Genomic DNA, 19,297 nt, shown 5'->3' on the forward strand with positions numbered 1-19,297 from the left:
CCCCCCCCCCCCCCCCCCCCTGAAAAACATGTTTGTTCTCATCCCGACTGCCTGGAAGAAACTCTCTTGCCCGACGTGTCCCCTTTGTCCACATGTCCCCAGCGTCGCCGTGCTGTATGTCAACATGTACTGTCCATCCCTGCAGACTCTGCTTCAAATATTCCATTCTCTCTCCTGTGGATGTGTTTTCTCTGGAAACCCTCTGTGACCATTTTTGCATTGTTTTCCCCATTGTCCCTTATCCTCTCTCTCCTCTTATGAACTCCTTCTAGTTTTAGCGTTCTGTGGGACAGGCCCAAATGGAGTCCGCGTCAAGGCCTTGCACCCTGCAGACATTTATTTAAACATGCCAGAGGTGTAGGACAAAGATGGACTTTCACATCTTAGAGCTCTTAACGTGAAAACCATGTGCGTAGTTCCCAGATTTGTGTGTGTTGGGCAGATGTAGAAAAGTTGTCCGCTGTTTTTGTCAGTCCACCTCGCATGCCCTTCGTCAGGATTGGGGATCAATAAGAGCCCGACAGGGCAATTAATTGCAGTGAGCTAGGGCATTTTTTCACTCATTTACAATTAGCTGTTTCCACCAGAACTGTTATCGACGGAAGTATTCTCACGCAGCAGTTCATGTAGCATTCCCATCTTGTCCAGGGACAACAGCTCTCCTGTTCTCGTTATCACAAACGTCCTTCAGTCCAATAATAGACCTTTAATCCTGCACGCTGTTCACCGGAGAGAACATCGGGATAGTCCGGTACAGTTAGTTCCCGGCACAAGTGCCCACATCTTTTTCCATCAGCGCGGAGCTGCAAACAATATCACTTAGGGCCGGCATCAAATATTGAACTACAAGGAGCGATGGGGAGGGAGACGGGCTGAGTGGCTCTCTCTCTACCGTCTGAGCCCTTAGTCCTTAGAAACAAGCCTCCCAAAACAGCACTCCCAGTTCTGGTTTAAACTCGTCCACATGATGTGAACTCTGGTGGGGGCTCCTGCACATCCACACCTGAGGTCAACCTCCCAGACCTTACACTAGTGGTAAATGTATGACATGCATACATTTTGAACAATATTCTATTAGAACTAAAATAGGATGAATATTCAGTGTTGTTGTTCATTTCCAATATATCACCATGTCCCTGGGTTTCCAGTGTATCCATGGTGATGCAGTGCAGGACAGTGCTATTACAGACCAGCGGTCTCATCAGATGCGCTCCTGCAGATCCTTGGAACTTAATTTATAATCCTTCATAATTTACACCGTTTATTATTATTTTTATCTCACTGAGATAACTGCCAGCGTTATCTTTAGACATCATCTTTGTTGATGTTTGGTCTTTTTTTTTTTAGCAGAACGTCCTTTGCAGGCTGAACATAGAGAGGACAGGGTCATCTGAGTAATCCACTGTTCACCAACGCTGGCAGGCACAATGCATGCTGGGTAGCCTGGTGAGACGAGCGAGGACGTGGCCCTCCGTGTCATTACAAGTTATTTTCTCTTTGCTATAACTTTCCATTAATTCATAAGCCATGCGGTGTGGGAGTTAAATCCGTTCGTCCAGCCGAAACTCGTCCATTTCCAATTTGCCCCAGACTGCACCCCCCCCCCCCCCCCCCCCCCCCCCCCCCCCCCCCCCCCCCCCCCCCCCCCCCCCCCCCCCCCCCCCCCCCCCCCGTCAGCAGCTCTGTGGTGACCCGGGTTCCCATTGATCACATGGGTCAATACCGCACTCCATATCGCTGGCCTCCCACCCCTTCTGTATATATTTTCCATTTCTGCAGACAGAAACTGCATTCTGCTGTCGTTTTTTAACCCCAGCATCAAGATCACATAGACATATGTTTGAATCTTCATGTGTATCCCAAATATGGAACATATAATTCACTGTATTTTCTATGTAATGAGGCATTCATGAGATACATTTTCATACATTGTTAAAGCACACCGATGTGTTTTTTATATTTTCTGAATTTCTTTTTTAATTTGCTTTGTAGCATTTTCTTGAGGACAAATTGCATAAGCTTACAACATTTTTATTTAATAGTTATTCGTTTTCTTTTCTGTGCCGTCTGGGCCCGAAACACACATCATGACGAGCCGACGTGACGAGGGAGGATTTGTGCATTAAATAAAACAGCAGTTAACATAAGCACATCATATATAAAAATATAAAGATGCTGATTGAAAAAAGGGAAAAAACACAGAGTCCTTATTTTTTAAAGGAAAACTTCAAAAGAGAGGTATTGTATTCTCATCTAACTCCTGACAAGAAAGCAAATGAGTGATACATAAACTATTACTTTGATATAATTAAATGTGCATAATGTAGGAGTGCGTCCTTCACACCTTGCTCCATGTAATCTTCATTTGATAGATAACTATACCTAAAGTATGTTTAGTGTAACTGTGACCAGCCAAGCAGCCCCTATCAGCCATCATCTCCCAACACACTCATACACACACACACACACATGCCAACACCCCCCTCCCCCCCCCGTGCCCTCTGAGCTCACCCTGTGCCGGTTGAGTAAAAGAATCAATGTTAAAAGCCTTTTTGCTACAGCAAGGACTGTGAATTCACCCCAACTCCTCCCGGCATCAGCACACACACACACACACACACACACACACACACACACACTTCTAGCATAGCTCGCTAGAGGTTTAGAGGTCACACCGCAAAGACCCCCTCCCCTATTGCCTCAAAGAGACAAGTGTGCGGCCAGTGATTGCGTCGTGGCTTGATTCCCCTTGGAGCAGCCTCGGTTCGAGGCCGGCCTCACAGCGACCCGGCTCTTCAGACTCCAGTCGCCTAATCACGTGGGATTGGGGGCTCTTGTTCTGGAGAGCAGCAGATGAGACACTCCGCAGTAGCACGCGGCGCAGACGGATGCGTTTCATCTCATTAGACGGTTTCCAGGGCGGCCAAGTCGTGCGTTTGTCATGAAACCCGAACCATAATCCTCCCCCATGTGAGGGGGACGGTCCCCTACTTTTGGCCGGAGTTCAGTCTGAGTCCATGGGAGTTTCTGGGTACATAGAGTACCTGTGGTGGAGTACATTTACTCAAGTACCCTACTCTACTTGTACTTTCCTTGAGTCTTTTATTTTCTTGCCACTTTCTCCTTCCACTCCAACATTTCAGAGGGAATTTTGTAATTTCCACTCCACTAAACACACCTGACAGTCTTAGTTAGTTAGATTTTTGAACACATGTAGTTTATAAAATACAATGTTGTATTATAACTTTTTTTGCGTTAGGTACTTTCACTACTTTAAGGATATTTTCTCTCATGCTTTTTACTTAAGTAACATTTCCAATGCAGGACTTTTACGTGTACTTGTATGAGTCATTTTTAAAGTGTGGCATTAGTGCTTTTACTTGCAGTAAATGATCTGACTACTTCTTCCACCACTGTAGAGTACTAACTGTACTCTGCTCCTACATGTACAGCTCTAAATCTGGGTTTGGGAAGAGAGTCGCTGAGTCGGCTTACCCAGCTTCTTTTATTAACCTTTACATAACCAGGAAGTGTCTAGACATGAGTAGTTAGCATAGAGTCACACAGGAAATCATCTCCAAAACTCACATATTAGGAACTTGAGAGACTTTTTATTGTTTTGATTATGGTGTTAGATCTGGAGAAGGCACTTCCCCAAATGAATCTGTATTATACATTGTGTGTGTGTGTGTGTGTGTGTGTGTTTGTGTTAAAACACAGTTTTGTAGTTCAGAACAGCCTCTCGGAACTCTTTAATCATCATTATTCATCTTGATAGTAGACAGGAAGTTACCAAAAAATGGCGTTAAAGAGAGTTGGCGCATAGAAATTCCCGGGATGAGTTCACGAGTCAACATTAAAAATAAATAAATCATAAAATAACCAGCAGAGTTAAGGAAGAATATTTCATTACTTATGTAACTCTGCACCAAAAGCTTAATCCTCATGTCGTTTTATTGTTAAAATCAAACCGGCTGCAAGCTGCGAGCTCGGAAAGATGGTGTGTGTGTGTGTGTGTGTGTGTGTGGGGGGGGGGTCTTATGTTCAGCTGTTGCTGCAGGTTTGAATTCCCAGCTAATTCATCATGCAGATGTGCTGACCACCTCCAACAGCACAAAGGGAATCAGATTAATTGTCCCGGCTTCATTGTGGAGATAAAGCGCTGACTCATCGAGCCTTTTTCATAAGCCGAGCAGAGGAGAGGAGGACTCATCTTTTTTGTTGCATGTTGACCCAGTAAATTCTCCTCTGACTTTCCTGTTCTGTTTGTTTTTTTGAATCTACTGTGTCATTGTATGAACCTCTTATTGTTTTTGCTAGTATATTGCGAGCCCCTCCCCATATTTTCCTGCAAGTCTTCTATGCCAGGCTATTTATCTGACTGAGTTACTGTAACACTACAATATGTCTTTTATTTCAACCCGTGCCGCCTTGTTTTGCACTTCTGCAGTGAGGATTCTGAGAGACTCTGTCTTATTGTGTGTCCCTCGTTGTGCCCGTGTGAGTGTTGGTCGAGTGTGTGATGTAGGACCAGCGGAGCCTGTCTTGTTCTGTCATGTTCACTCTTTTCCTTTTCTCTGTGTTCGTTGCCTTACCCTTGTCTTTTGCTGTGATGTTGTAGAGCTTGGGACTTATGGGAAACTAAAATATTATCACTCAATGACTGAGGAAGGTAAGCCTGAACGTTTTCACTTGATTCTTTGAGTCAGCTTCTCTCATCCCTCTTGGTTTTTCCTCCACCGTAACCATTGAACACCACCATCAAACCCCATTTTTTTTGGTTTGCTTGCGACATACAGTTTGCACAATTTTGCTTTTCAACCTCTGAGATTTCACTGAATAAGTGCAAATCACGGTAGCCATGCCATTATTTTTTTTAATTTACTTTGTATTCTCATTTTTATTTTGGTTTGTTTCTTTCATTTCTGTCCAGAGAATATGTACATACGTATTGTTTGTTACTGTGTGTAGTGCTTCTATGGATTTGTATTCTATCCATTAACAAGATATTTCAAAGAAACGTGAGTCATATGTTGCTAATGTTTGATTCTGTGAGTGAACCACTACTTATCGGTGAGATTTTAAGACACGCAGGGAGGTAAAACCACACACAAATACACAGCGTCCCAGCGTCTAAAAACACAAGGTTTTCTATTTTCTTTTCTTTGGCCCCATCTGCATCGCCGAGAAATACACCGTCCATGGCTCAGCGCTCACTCGGAGCTTCCGCTTGCACCCGTGGAAGACGTACGTTGCTGATTTTGGCCAACTGGAGTGACTCATCCACCCAGGGGTGGAGCAAGAGGCAAATGAGCGGCTGTGTAACGGCGGCTATGGAACGCCTGGACTTGGTTATTCATAAAGTATCTGCAATTGACTTAGTTATTCCACAGAACTTAATGAGGCTGTGACTAGATGCTCGATGGTGTTTTTTTGCCCTCGACGTCGCCTTCCAGGAGACGTTTGGGGGCAAAAACACCACCCACCTAACTAGCATGAAGGTGAAGTCCTCTGAACTCTTAACAGCTCTCAGCATGGGACTGGAGTGCAACTCATGCAATTGGAATATTCAGTGCAATTAAGCTACCTTTTTAAATCCCATAGTTAATGTATTAATTATGAATGAATTCTTAAGCCAATTTCAATATAAATCTAAATAATAGATGAACAGAGAAACTGGTATGGATTTATTTTAATTTATTTATTTATAAATATATTTTTTATTATATTTATAAATATTTTATTTCGCAAAACAAATCTGAGAAAGTAAATGTTATTGCTGCTGCACCCCCACACACACCCCCACACACACACCCACACACTGTGAAGATGATCTAAGCAGAGTGCAGGATCTGCATTTAGATATTATGTAGGTGCAATGGCGATTATTTTTTCTGGATAATGATTAGTCTTAAAACAAATGAAGGCATCACAACTTCCTACCTGTCATGCAGTTTGTCAGCCAGCCTAAAAACCCTCTCAACTTCCCTCTTTCTGTTGAACTGCTCTCTGCCTTTTAACAAATATTGTCAGAACTAGCACTGAAACGTCGTGCCATAGCGTCTTTCTTCCACATCCAAGAATTTCCTTTGAAACTCATCAAAAAGCCCAACCCCGCTGCTTGTACTTCCAAGGAGAGATAATTATCACACCCACATTTGTATAAACAAGCGCACACAACTCTCACTCTCACTGCCATGAACACCCACTGACATGACCGCCTAAGGTGAGTGATGTTCAGGCAGTGGAATGTGTGATGCCATCTCGTGGAAATGTACAGAATATGTGTATGTCTTTGGTAGCATGTGTGTGTCTGGGAGAGAGAGATGAGAGGTGAGGGTTTGTGCGTCGCCGAACGACAGAAAAGACAAAGTGGGAGAAAGATGGGATTTGAAAAAGATAGATGAGCGAGGACAACGGGAGCGATGGAGAAATGTAGAGTGAGACAGAGGAGACGATTAATGATTTAGCTTGAAGGTCACAGACAGTGTGGACATGGTTGGGTGGAGGACGTATCGACGCGTCACTGTGCCAAGCACTGACAAATCAGCCGTGCCCTCTTAAAATGAAAAGAAATCATTCACATTGATCACAGTGGGCTGATTGGGTGTATGTAGGACAAGCGTGCAGAAACGGACACGCTCAGGAACTCTGTGATATTAAATATGGACACATGTCTACAATGAGGTTAAGAGGTTTTACACCAAAAGAGCATGCTAGATCAGACAGAATGTCAAATATTAACATCTGGTTTGGATTACACAGGAACATAAAGACCTACACCACCTGATTTTTGTGCGTTCGGTGTAATATTCCTCCTCGTCTGAGTGTTGTTGGTGCGTGTGTCATCGGGGGAGTTCCAGTCATTAACTGGACCGACAAGAGGGCACCCGGCTTACACAAGCCCCAAGGTCATGTTGTTCAGTTATTCAGACCACTGCGTCACAGCATCGTCTTTCCACTGTTATTGAATCAATAAATGTGATCAGCAACAATTTATTTATCACCCCCAGTGATTTCTAAGTACTGATTAAATTCTCTAACTAGCAGATGTCTCTCGCATGCCACATTATTTGTCTTTGTCTGAAGCTTTGCACACAGCTACTGTACTACATGAAATGCGGAGGCACTCCAATACAAGAAATCTATATCAGGTGCTTCCTGTTTAAATGTCGGAATACAACATCTTGAAGTGTCCCCAGCTAAACCTTTGGTTGCTTTTAGTTCCCGGCTAGCCGTAGACACCTCTTGAGTTTTTGATCTGAAACGAGAACTGAGACGAAGAGGGGTGAATTTGACCTCCTGAAGGCAGATTTCTTCACGTGAGATTCTTTCCCTGCTGGCTTTGCTTCCACCAAGGACTCCAGGACATTGCAGGATCATCAGTATATGATACGCCATGTCATATTGACTCACAATGTTGTTTAAACGGCAGTTTTGTGTTGAGTCACCGCCCCGTGTGCACGGTGCTTTTGATACGTGACCCGTCTGGGGTCAAGGGTGACAACCAAGGAGCTATGACCGGGATGAGGCCGAGAGGCTTTGAAGATGCAGCGGGAGGCGGCTCTGTTCCACCTTTAACCGTTTCTGGTCTCTCTGTTGCAGGTAAATTTCGAGAGAAGGCATCCATCCTTCACAAGATCGCTAAAAAGAAATGCCAAGTGGAGGACAGCGAGAAGGCCAACGGGGTAGCAAGCCGTTCAGGTAAAAAGCTCTGTTACATCGCTTAGACGCTAAGGGAATGGTAAAGAAAGTAAAAAAGTTTACACTACTCTTTTGTCTGTACACTAAATATGAACCAGCAGCCGGTTAGCTTAGCCTAGCCTAGCATAAGGACTGGAAACGGGGAACCAGCTAACCTGGCTTTGTCCGAAGGTAACACAATTTGCCGTCTAACACCTTTTAAAAGCAACACTAGAGAACTTTTTGTGCACAAATTAAAGTTTCCAAAATCATTTCAGTGGTCCATGAACTCATGAGGGCTTCATTTGCTCTGCAGCTCTCGACCGTGGAGCTAGATTTGTTTCTTTATCACATGATCTGAGAGAAAAAAAATGTTTGAGAGAAACGGTTGTCACACTGATGAGAGAAGAAAACAAAATCTCTCAAAATACTTTTTCTTAAACTCTCAAATATATATTTTTGCAATCAGTTAGCCACGTAGCGGATCTGTATTTCCGATGAGACATGATGGGACAATTGTCCTTCCAACCTGTAGGGAAAAGATACATAGTGTTGCTTTAAAAATCCTCAATGAACATGTTCTACGTTATTTAGGTAATCTTGTTGTTGTACAGATTCCAGTCTTTATGCTAAGCTAACCAGCTGGCGCTTCAAATGTACTGCACAAATCAGTCAGTCTTCTCAAATGTAAGATAAGTGTATTTCCCAAAATGTCAATGTATTGCTAGCACTTTGCTGTTGCTGAAACGTTACAAATAGGCATTCACTGGCTTGATATTCCTTATATTAATAATCATGATTGGCCACTGAAATCCCATCCGACGTTAAACAAGCATGACATTATCAAGAGCTGCCAGACTGATTGCAAGTGTTGTCTTCAAGCCGGATTTCAATCCATCCCGGTCACCGCCGAGTGTTGTTTGTGCTTTTCGCTTCAAAGAGCCTCGGCCCAAAGGACGAACAGCAGGCCAGAGGAAGCACTTCCACGGCCACAATGTAGCCCGAGTGGCCGAATCAAAGCGGGGCATAGATGTTTATCAACCAGGCTAAATTATGCTAACAGCGCCACATTAACATATTACCATCTTAATCAACATGCATGACTGGTAGTCATCAAAGCGTACTTTACTTTTCGGGCCTCACAAATCTCAAATTGGTGTCTGTAGTAAAAGAAGACGTAGTTTAATGTAAGGTGCATGTGATTAGATTCATATCCCGTCTTTATCTGAGATATCAGTGTATCAAAGCGACTGATGTCATGTGTTGGACGACAGTGGCATCAAGTCCCATCATCTATCCGAGAATCTTTTTAATTGTGTCCCAACCCCACTTGGATTAAAGCAATTTCCACGGCAATTGTGGTTTAATCATCTGATTACACGGCTGTTGGCTCTTTGTATTTTAATAAGGGCTGTTAAGGAAGTCCGGCCTCTAACAAAACAGTCATATCAGCCACCAGGATACGATGAGGCGCAAGGATGATAGTAACAGACATTTGTTCATACGACAAAAGAGGCTTGAATGAACATCCCATTATGATCATTACATTCTATATTAAAGGTCCCGTATTATTTCTACTAGAACCTGTTTACAGGATCAGAGAATACATTTTCCACACGCTGTTTGTCTGAATATCTATATAACCATCTGTGTGAAACACTCGGTTTTAGAGTCCGTCTCTTCAAGCCCCCCCCCCCCCCCCCCCCCCCCCCCCCCCCGATAAAGACCAGCGTGCTCTGATTGGTCAGCGTTTCCGGGTCTCTGCAGTCTAACGGCACTGTAGCGCCACTGATAGCTTGTTTAAAGGCACAGTTCCTGAATACTTGCTGTGTGCATTTCTCTATGGATTGAGCATTTTTTGATACTTTCACAGTATTTACACAGCACCTCATCCTGCTTTCTGATTGAAAAGACATGGCTAATTACAAATCCAATGGAGCCGACTTTATATGCACTCTTACAGTACATTAATATGCATATATTTAAATGCACTCTTACAGTACATATGAGATTTCTTATGCACCTGAAGTTGTTAGAGTGGCATCATAAGAGATTGAGATTAGCCAAACCCCAAAAACACAGACTGAGATCTCTGTGAGACAGTAAATTGATCCCTGAAACAGTTAATCAAAGAATTAATTAGTTGATCGAAAAGTATGCAAATTATTAAATTAAAAAAAGCATTCCTTGGTTCCTAGTTATTGAAGAAATAGCTTTCAAATAGATGTAGTGGAGTGAGAAGTTCAGTGTTTCCCTCTGGAATGTGTTGCAGGCAAAGTATAAAACGGGGTTAACTAATGAACAGATGCTGTCTCACCCTCTCTCTCTCTCTCTCTCTCTCTCTCTCTCTCGTGCATTCTCATGCCCATATAAGGCAATGCCAGCTTTAGTTTCTCTCTTTAGTCTCGCTTCAATTTTCCTTCTTTACACTTCCCGCAGATAAGAACCTTCCAAACAGCTCCAGCGTGGAAGTGGAAGTGACACCACCCATGAATGGAACAGCAGGTCAAGAGGGAGAGACGGTAAGGAATCCCCCCCCGTAAAACTAACTAACCTGGTTGTGCAGCAAAACAGAGTCAAAGTTAAAGAGACGTTTGTGGCTACTTTATCCCTCTGTTCCACCTTGAGTGTGATTGATGCAAAGGTTGCATTAACTATGGCACAGGTCACTGCTGCTGATAAATTCCCAGCATGCACTCGGGCGAGTTCCTCCATCTTCAACCAGACCTGCCAAAGACCCGCCTCCTCCCACTGAGTTCTGTAATCACACTCCTCACTCACCTGCTGCTCCGCGCCGCCGGGGACCCCAAATGAACACACTTGCACACATGTCACAGCACACACTCACACACACACACACACACACACGTTGTCTTTGGCATGAGCGATGATGGCGGGACGCAGCGAGCCGCCGGGCCAGCAGACGGTCCTGGGGCGAAAGGGCAGCGATTCAAAGACACACACCGAGAGGGAGGCAGGCACAGGAGATGTGTGTGTCGGTCATCCTGCTGGATTCTAGATTCTGGATTCCGTTTCATTGACCAAAAGTAACCCCAAGACTGCAACTGCTACTGAGCAAAAAAGTTGTATTTGCAATTTAGTATGGGGGGGGGGAATATTTAGTTTCAGATAAATCATTTTAACAGAATTTGGTTTCAAGTCTCAGCTCTACACACCCACATTAAAACTAATCTCACTGACTCTTCTTTGGGTTTATCTGATGCAGTTTACCTCATTTGAGCTACTACACCACCACCTAATTTTTTTTTTTTTTTTATATTTCAACAGACCTTGTCTTAAAAGGATTTGAAACATGCCCAGTGCATTTAAAGGTCTCCACTAAACTATCGAAGCCCAGTCTTTGTGGACCGAAACAGTGTTTTTCAAATCTGTATGAACTGAATGAGTCTTACCAAATTCGATCTTTCAGATAGTGTAGCACATTAAGCACTCCTCTGAGGTAAGAGACAGTCTGGTGTGGATGCGTACAGTAGCTTCCCAGAATAGAGTGCATGAGACGAGCCCTGATTCACATCATGACCATATGTGTATTGATCTTTTCCAGTTTTTCTCCGACCGATCTCTCCCTTTTGGGTTAATAATAGTCTTTACAAAAATAATTGTCCTAAAGTTGAAAATATTTGTGCTTCTAAAAATGAAGCCCACGTAAGAAGGATTTCAGACTCGCATTGAATCTTGTCTACTCGCCGTGAAGGCAGAAAACGTAACGTATGAATATAGCAACGCCTTTTTCAGGTGGCGAGTCACTGGATTTGGGGAATCTGGACGTTTATTGGCATGTCTTATTGTACATGCAGCTATTATTAGAGGTGAGGAGCTGGAAGCCGCTTACACCTTCATATGAGCCCGTCATACTGATTGTTCAATTCCTCCGGGATGCCTTGGAAACCCAGATTGGGGAATAAGGAGATAGTTATCTAAAATCATCCGCAGACTTCTAGAACAATCTCCTTTTTGTTGTTGTTAAAACCTTTAGAGAGCTGTGCTGACAGCAATTACCATCATACTGCAATATTTCCCAAATAAAAGGGGTTATTTTTAATAAAAGCAACATTGTATAACATACTTTCATCTAGTTCTAATTTAATAATGTTTTTTTTCTGGAAAAGATAAATGATGGGCACATTCAGAGTATGACTCACAGCAAATTGTTCTGTAAAAATACACTCCGCATTCTCTACTTTCAGCACATATTTGGAATATTTATGAGAGCGTAAAGCTGTGATTACTTCTTTATTAACATACTGGGAAACTAAAGGAAATCATAACCAACAGTCATCTCTGTGCGTGTAGCATGGGTTTCCTCAAATTGACATTTTTTTCTTAATGAGAAGTTCATATCCAGATGGAGCCTCTTTATTAAAGAATAATTTCAAATAGCAGATGCTGCTATTCAAACTGTTACAGTAGTACAACACAAGTCCAACTATTAAAGTAAATGAGTGACTGAGCTTCTGTCTGTCAGATTACACCTGTGCCGTGTGACTGCTTATTCACAAAGAGGATTGGACATGGAAATATCAAAGTCATATCAGATACATGGCTGCAATCTGTCCAGTCCACGATATTAAAAGTTGGACCAACAAAGCAATGCAAATGCATCAGGGCGCAGTCCTTCTGCCGCTGTGCTTATGTGCTTACATGTTTTTATGAGCGTTTCAGCTCTTGTAGCTTTGTTGCCTCACACCAGGTGCCGGCGCGCACACTTCCCTCCGAGGAAGAGAAGAAATAGCAAATGTCACGCCTCCCCTCGCAGCTCCGTGGCGCCTGGTAAAAGTCAGTGCCTTTAAGCTCGGAGTTGGCAGTGTTGCCAACTGAGGCGCCACAGGGCAGGAAAAACCCCCAAGGGGCTGGCATTTGGGAGCCAACTCAGAGAAGGGAGCACCGTCTCTGTGGGGTACTTCAGGAGAGTAGGCAGGTAAAGCATAAATAGATAAATGACAGACTCACAGTGGGCTGTGTCAAGCAGAAACAGTCACCTGCACGCAGTCAACACGTCCACAAAAGAGCTGCAGGGCATACATACATGCATGCAATATAATGCCAGGCGTCCTGCTAGGACATAAGAAGGAGCTGCTGTTGCTCTTATCATCCCACACACACTGCACTCAACACTGATGGAAGCCTTGTATCTTTACATCTATAAAAAGCAGTGCATGTGGTTCCGAACGGATCCTTCTGAAGCCTCAGGTTTCGGGGTTTTAGACAACAATGCAGCCATCTGGATACGGAGGAGAGGAGAAATCAAAATGCTGAGCGTAAGCGATGCAGGCGCTGCCTTTTGTTTGGCAGCTCTGATTACCAAGGTTACCAGGCGATACTCGACAGCAGTGGCTGTCACAGCAGGATGAGCTCCATATGATGCGTGTGTCGTGCAGTAGCCATCTTTAAAGATTTCCGCTTCGCTCTCTGCTTGGCTGATGTCATCAAAGCTGTTAAATGATTTTCTGAGCGTCTGTATCAACAGCTGCCCTGCTATGTGTACTTTTGCACATTGGCTAACACTTTTAAAAAGGCAAGAGACATTATTCTACTGCAGGTGTACAGTGTGTCCTGCTCTCTCAGATCTGCCTGTGTGGACTTGTTTTTCCCACGGCTCCCAGTAGTCCCAGTGGACTGGACAGAACACACATTGTGGGTTAAGAATGGCAAATAAATGCACATGGAAGAGTAATGTACATTATCGTTACATTCATTTAATTATTGTTAAAGAAAAAAAAATCAATAAATCATCTAAGAAGAGTGGCTATTGTTAGAATCACTGTAGAAACACTTTATATACTGCACTTCATCGCTGACTTCATTTAAAACACATTTTACAGTATAACAGTACACACAGCCGTCCTTACACAGCCATATAACAACTCTAATTACAATGATAACAGTATTTAACTGGACAGCAATGTGTACCTGTTGTGTATTTTATTGGGTTTTTTATTTTATGGGTAAAACCCACTGCTGAGTGAAGAGTAAAGGCTCCAGGACTATTAAGTCCTGGCTGTGAGCCTGGTCGGGAACAGGCTAACTGGACACAATTAATCTCCATGGAAACGCAGGTGCTTCTGCTTTTGGGAAACCGAGTCAAGGCTTAAGTCATCCAGGATAACTGGGAAATTCCGGCTTAATCCGCTATCTAGGTTTAGTGAAACAGGGCGCTGATGAATCAAGGGGGAGAGTCATCAGAGTCCTCAGAGTACTCTGTCTTAAGGTCAACGCAGAACAAAGACACTTCCTAGTGTTGTCTTGTCTCTCTTTAAGTCCTCCCAAATAGTAGATTAATTCCACTACATTGTGGGACAAACATGTCCACCCTGACAGCCTTATGTGGCCGCTCCAGTCCCAAAATACCAGGGGTGTTACCCAATGTAACCTTTATCTCTTCTCCCTCTCTCTGATCTGGGTGTCTCTCTCTCAGGCTGAGGAAGAGGAGGAGGAGGACCAGCCTCTGAGCCTGTCCTGGCCCGAGTCCAACCGCAAGCGCCTCACCTACCTCCTCATCATCCCCATTGTCCTCCCCCTGTGGATCACGCTGCCTGACGTCAGGAAGCCGGTGTGTGAGACAGAGTTCTTCCTCTTCAACAAGTTTAAAACAAGCATATCATTTGCAGAGTCCTTATTTGTGCGTCTGTTTCGGCTCTCTCTTCTTCTTCGGCTTTCAGACGGCAAAAAAGTTCTTCCCCATCACCTTTCTGGGGGCCATCACCTGGATTGCAGGCTTCTCCTACCTAATGGTGTGGTGGGCTCACCAGGTACTGTGCTGTTCCCAAAGACTAGCTCGCTCCCCACATGCCATTGTAAAATGAATTGGGCGTTATGTAATCATCAAATCCTGACTAATCGTGATCCTTTAAAAAAAAAAAAACAGAGGCAAGAAACTGTTGTTTTTTCTCTTCATTTCCCATCCTAGGAAAATCAAACCGTATTCTATGACCCCCCTCTCATAAGTAATTACAGCTGTATTTACCCAAAGCTTCTTTCTTTTTCTTTTTTGCGCAGGTTGGAGATACCTTCGGGATTACAGAGGAGATTATGGGCCTGACTATACTAGCAGCTGGAACCTCCATCCCTGACCTCATCACCAGTGTCATTGTGGCACGCAAGGGGCTGGGTGACATGGCTGTGTCCAGCTCCGTGGGCTCCAACATCTTCGACATCACTGTTGGGTACGCCATCCGATGTGTCTGGTCTTGCCGGGGTTTTTTAACCATATTTTCGCCATAACAACAGGACCATGACTCCTGAAACCTATGAAACACATGTAATCATGTAAATGAGGCCTACAGGATTGCAAGTGTTTCATAGATGAACATGTAGTTTTCTCCAGGTCTGTGTCTTTATATTTTATGTCGGCGGGGAAACTCCAGTTGAGTTTCATGTGTGAAATGTGAGTGTCTGACCACACAAGGTCATGGTCACCCATGGGTGCGGTCAGAAGGGTGCTTTGCTGTAGTGCCAGGAAGTTTGAGTGCTATGTGGTCTTGCTATACCCGGTCCAGACCTCTAAATATATTGATTGTATCTTTCTTTTAAGTTTGTGAGTACTATAGCTTTTAGGCCACAAGCTTGCAGGGTGTAGTAACATGACATGCAGGTATTATATATATATATATATATATATATATATATATATAACTGATAACGTACAATCAAGAATACTTAGTGGGATAATTGGGTTGATGCTACATGTGTATACTGCAAGCATATGGCTATTTCCTGGCGCTCTACGTTGCATTTGTAACCCAACACACCCTGGAGTACACCTCTACAGCTTGCTTGCAGCCACACTGATGTAATGTTTACCACAATTTATAAGTGTTATTATAACGACAGCGTAGATATGGTAGACACGTGTGTAACTCCTTAACATATCGCTATAAATCTTACATCACTACAGCGAGGTGAGAGATGAAGCAAGCAACCCGATGAAACATGAAAACCGGTTGTCTTACACATCTGTTGCACACGCCACTGTTTATTTAGAGCTTCCTTGTTAAACTTGGTTTGACCCAATACAGTTTGTAAAAACTGATGAAAGACAAAGTCATATTCCTTGAAGCGTGACTGCTTAGTAACTGTACCGTGTGTTTGTGTATTGGCAGACTGCCGTTCCCCTGGCTCATGTGGTCTTTCATCAACGAACTGAAACCGGTGCAAGTCAGCTCCAACGGCCTCTTCTGCGCCATCGTGCTCCTCTTCATCATGCTCCTCTTCGTCATCATCTCCATCGCCGCCTGCAAGTGGCGCATGAGCAAGCTGCTCGGCTTCATCATGTTCATGCTGTATTTCGTCTTCCTGGTGGTGAGCGTCATGCTGGAGGACAAGGTCATCACCTGTCCCGTTTCCATCTGAGGACCTTGGAGGACCCGGTTACTCCCCCCCTCGTCACCACCACAACCCCCACCAACACAACCGTACTTCTTGTCCGCCATCGCTCTCACCCGACCCTTCGTGATCCTTCACCCCAGGAATATAAATAGAAGACTAAGGAGGACTGGACGAGAGATTAAAGCCGTTGTTGGACCAAAGTGGGCTCAGGACTAGGGCTTGGCTGGTTTGGCGTAGGCCTAACCTGAGTGGATTTTTGATTTAGTATTATCTAATTAGCAAATGAGGGGAGGTTCTGTGTGTATCAGCCAAATATAGAAGCATTATGCATGCCGTTAGTGTCAATAGACGAGCTTGGACCCAGACCACGCCTGGTAGGTTGAGGACGACGACCTCCTGTGAACTTTGGGGGGGAAACCAAGACATGCGCTGTATGAAACTCTTAATAATACATGCAGTGGCTGAAATTGGGAGCATATTTGAACATAGTTCCACAGACTGGGACGCTGTCGCCAAGAGTGAATGGGATTTTGTGGATGAGGATTTGGCAGACCGTGTGGGGGAGAAGGGTTTCCCGTCTGGTGGTATTGAGCGAAAAGACTCTCGAGCAACAAGGAACGAAACGCTCGCTGGGCAGAGAAACTTCTCCTTATTTATTATTTTGCTAATTCATAATGCTCAGTCTCAATAGCGAGTGTAAGCTTCCCCTCTCCCCTGTCGGATGTCATTTTTCATCACTGAATGTCTCTTCAGAGGATTCTTCTTTGGATTCATTTTCATGAAATACAGTATATAGAAGTAGCATTAGATGTACTGTAGCAGTATTAGGCGATGTAGAGCCATTTCGACAATCCGCACCTCCTATGTTGCCACTGACCACACATCCTTCTGATTGTACAGAGTTTCCCACGCTTCACACGCACCGACTGATAAAGACAAGAAGAAAAAAAGCCTAATTGAAGTTTAGCCTCTCAAATATTATATGCTAGCCTTCAGTATCTTTCACTAGTTGGAGAAAAAAAAAAGACGTGAGTAACCTTAGGCTCATAAAAGTTCCGTAATGAAGTCAATGTCAAAATAATACATTTGAAAAAAAAAAACTTAACAGTGTAAGCGTCATGGTTGATTTAGATTATTCAATGTGTAGTGCTCAACTCACCGGCTAGTCAAGCTCCTGGGGTCGTAGTTCCAAGGAGTCAACTGCATGTTAAAGTAGACACCTGGAGGTGAATAATACCAACCAACATTTAAGGAGTCGTATACCTAAATGTATACTTTTTCAAACATGTTTCATAACTTCTTAATGCAAACCAGTGCTCAGTCTCTATGTAGAAAGTGTCGACATGTACGGTCAATGATATCTATCGAACTTGTGCAATTTCTTTTCTAATCGAAGGTGCTTTTGTGTGCATGTGTGCAATCTGCATTTAAAGTCATCACACAATGACCATTTCTTAGATTTATCTATGACTAGAGATATACTACCAGTATTTTGCAACTAATTGCAAAAAGAAATACACACCAAACGGTGTTTGATACTGGGACTAGAAACCATAATCACAACCTCTCCTTACGCTACATAGAATGTGGAAATCACAAATTTAACAGCAATATACCGCGTGTGTCGTTGAGAATCGCAACCCCGCCCCCAAGACCCTCCCCATGCGTCTGTCCTCGCTGTCCCTCGCTGTCCTTCCTGTCCGATGTCGTCTCACCCCCTACGACAAAAAAGCGTGCGGCCATTTTCCTCCTAAACCAACCCCCCCCCTTCCTGTTAGAGCTGGCCAGTAACACCTGCTTTACCTCAACACAGCCTCTGTACAGCAGCGGAGTAACTGTAAAATAATAGTACATAGATTCTCTGAATGTGTGAGGAAATGCATGCGAGGAATTTGGGCTGGTTACCCACTGACTGTACAGCTGAGCTTAGACCAACTATAGATGTTCACTTTTATGCATCCATTCAAAAAGAAACACCAAGAACTCATTGGTTTAACTCTGTAAATATACACTCTTTTGTTTGCAAGAACCTAATGGCTCACACATGTATTCTTATTATATATTTTTTAATAGTGGATGGGAAAGGACAAAGATATGCTGGAGGCCCTTAAGTATTATAGTATTATTGAGCAAAAAGACAGCTCATTTATTTTTAGATGACATCTTAATTGCATACTTTACACTGTAAACATGCCTGTTGATCTGGTAAGAAAACAACGGTTGTAATTGCCATATTAATAATATGTTTTCTGACATTTCTGGCTAATGCACAGGTAGAAGAAAACTACGATTCCTGCAAACTCATAACACCAAACTCATATGTTAAACGATTACGATGACTCAAGTACTTTTGTGAAATTCTCCTGCACACATCTGCATTTAAATCTGTCCTCAGACCGCCCACACACACTCTCCTTAACATAACACCTCACCTGCCGTTTTTACTCAACCCTTCTTTAGAAGAAGAGTTTTGGGAAATGCACTTTTGAGCTTTCTTGCCAAGTTAGATGAGAAGATGGATGCCACTTTCATGTGAAGGCAGTAAATACAAAGCTAGAGCCAGCACCTGAGATCGCCTTAGCTTGGTACAAAAACTGGGAACTACCCAGTCTGGCTCTTGTTGCATTTTCAGATTGGGAGAAAGCTATGAGGACGTACTTTTAAATTCTTATGTGTTCGAGGTTACCCTCACTCATTGGTGATCGTGATTGAATTAAATTGAGGAGCTTTGGACTCAGTATGAAAGAGAAGGATATTGATTAGGTCTAACATTATTGATACAGTGATTCTGCCTAACCCGGCCGCAGCATATATTGTGAATATACATTAACATTGATATCAAAGATCATTGTTAAACTCTACACTCTATATCCAAAGGTAGCGAAATCCACCTACAAGCACCTCTAAAGCTAACTAACACATTATATCTAGTTTGTAGCTATTCAAAAAACAAGTTTATGTGCAGACCAAGCTAACTTTTTCCCCTGTTGCCAGTCTTTGTGCTAAGCTAAGCTAACCGTTAGCATGCTGTAGCTTCAAATTTACCGTACAGCCATGAGAGAGGTATCAATTTTCTTGTCTACTGCTTGGCAAAAAGGCGAATACATGTATTTCCCAAAATGTGTAAGTATTGCTTCAAAAAGGTATTCTGTACCTGTATACTTCCAGTGCGAAAACCTACTTTCAAGACAACAAATACTTCTTTCTTTCTCCAAAGTTCCCATGGTGTTTATGTGAAAGCACGAATGGTTAAGGATAAAAACCTAAA

The 19,297-nt window shown here is 43.3% G+C and overlaps 1 protein-coding gene across 12 annotated transcripts in view; it reads left to right on the forward strand.

The window, feature by feature from the left end:
• The window catches only part of LOC117962158 (sodium/potassium/calcium exchanger 2-like), a 41,318-nt gene extending 22,021 nt beyond the window's left edge, over positions 1 to 19,297 (forward strand). For 6 of the 12 annotated variants that reach the window (XM_034901270.1, XM_034901265.1, XM_034901271.1 and 3 more), the window contains 7 exons: positions 4,622 to 4,672; positions 7,606 to 7,704; positions 10,123 to 10,205; positions 14,120 to 14,254; positions 14,364 to 14,453; positions 14,701 to 14,867; positions 15,804 to 19,297. In XM_034901270.1, coding sequence (XP_034757161.1) covers positions 4,622 to 4,672; positions 7,606 to 7,704; positions 10,123 to 10,205; positions 14,120 to 14,254; positions 14,364 to 14,453; positions 14,701 to 14,867; positions 15,804 to 16,053 — 875 coding nt within the window. In that variant the 3' untranslated portion in view covers positions 16,054 to 19,297. The remainder of the gene's footprint in view (positions 1 to 4,621; positions 4,673 to 7,605; positions 7,705 to 10,122; positions 10,206 to 14,119; positions 14,255 to 14,363; positions 14,454 to 14,700; positions 14,868 to 15,803) is intronic. The other 6 variants (XM_034901275.1, XM_034901272.1, XM_034901274.1 and 3 more) reach the window with 1 other exon arrangement.

The sequence above is a fragment of the Etheostoma cragini genome, chromosome 19, assembly GCF_013103735.1.
Source record: "Etheostoma cragini isolate CJK2018 chromosome 19, CSU_Ecrag_1.0, whole genome shotgun sequence".
Lineage (NCBI taxonomy): Eukaryota > Metazoa > Chordata > Actinopteri > Perciformes > Percidae > Etheostoma > Etheostoma cragini.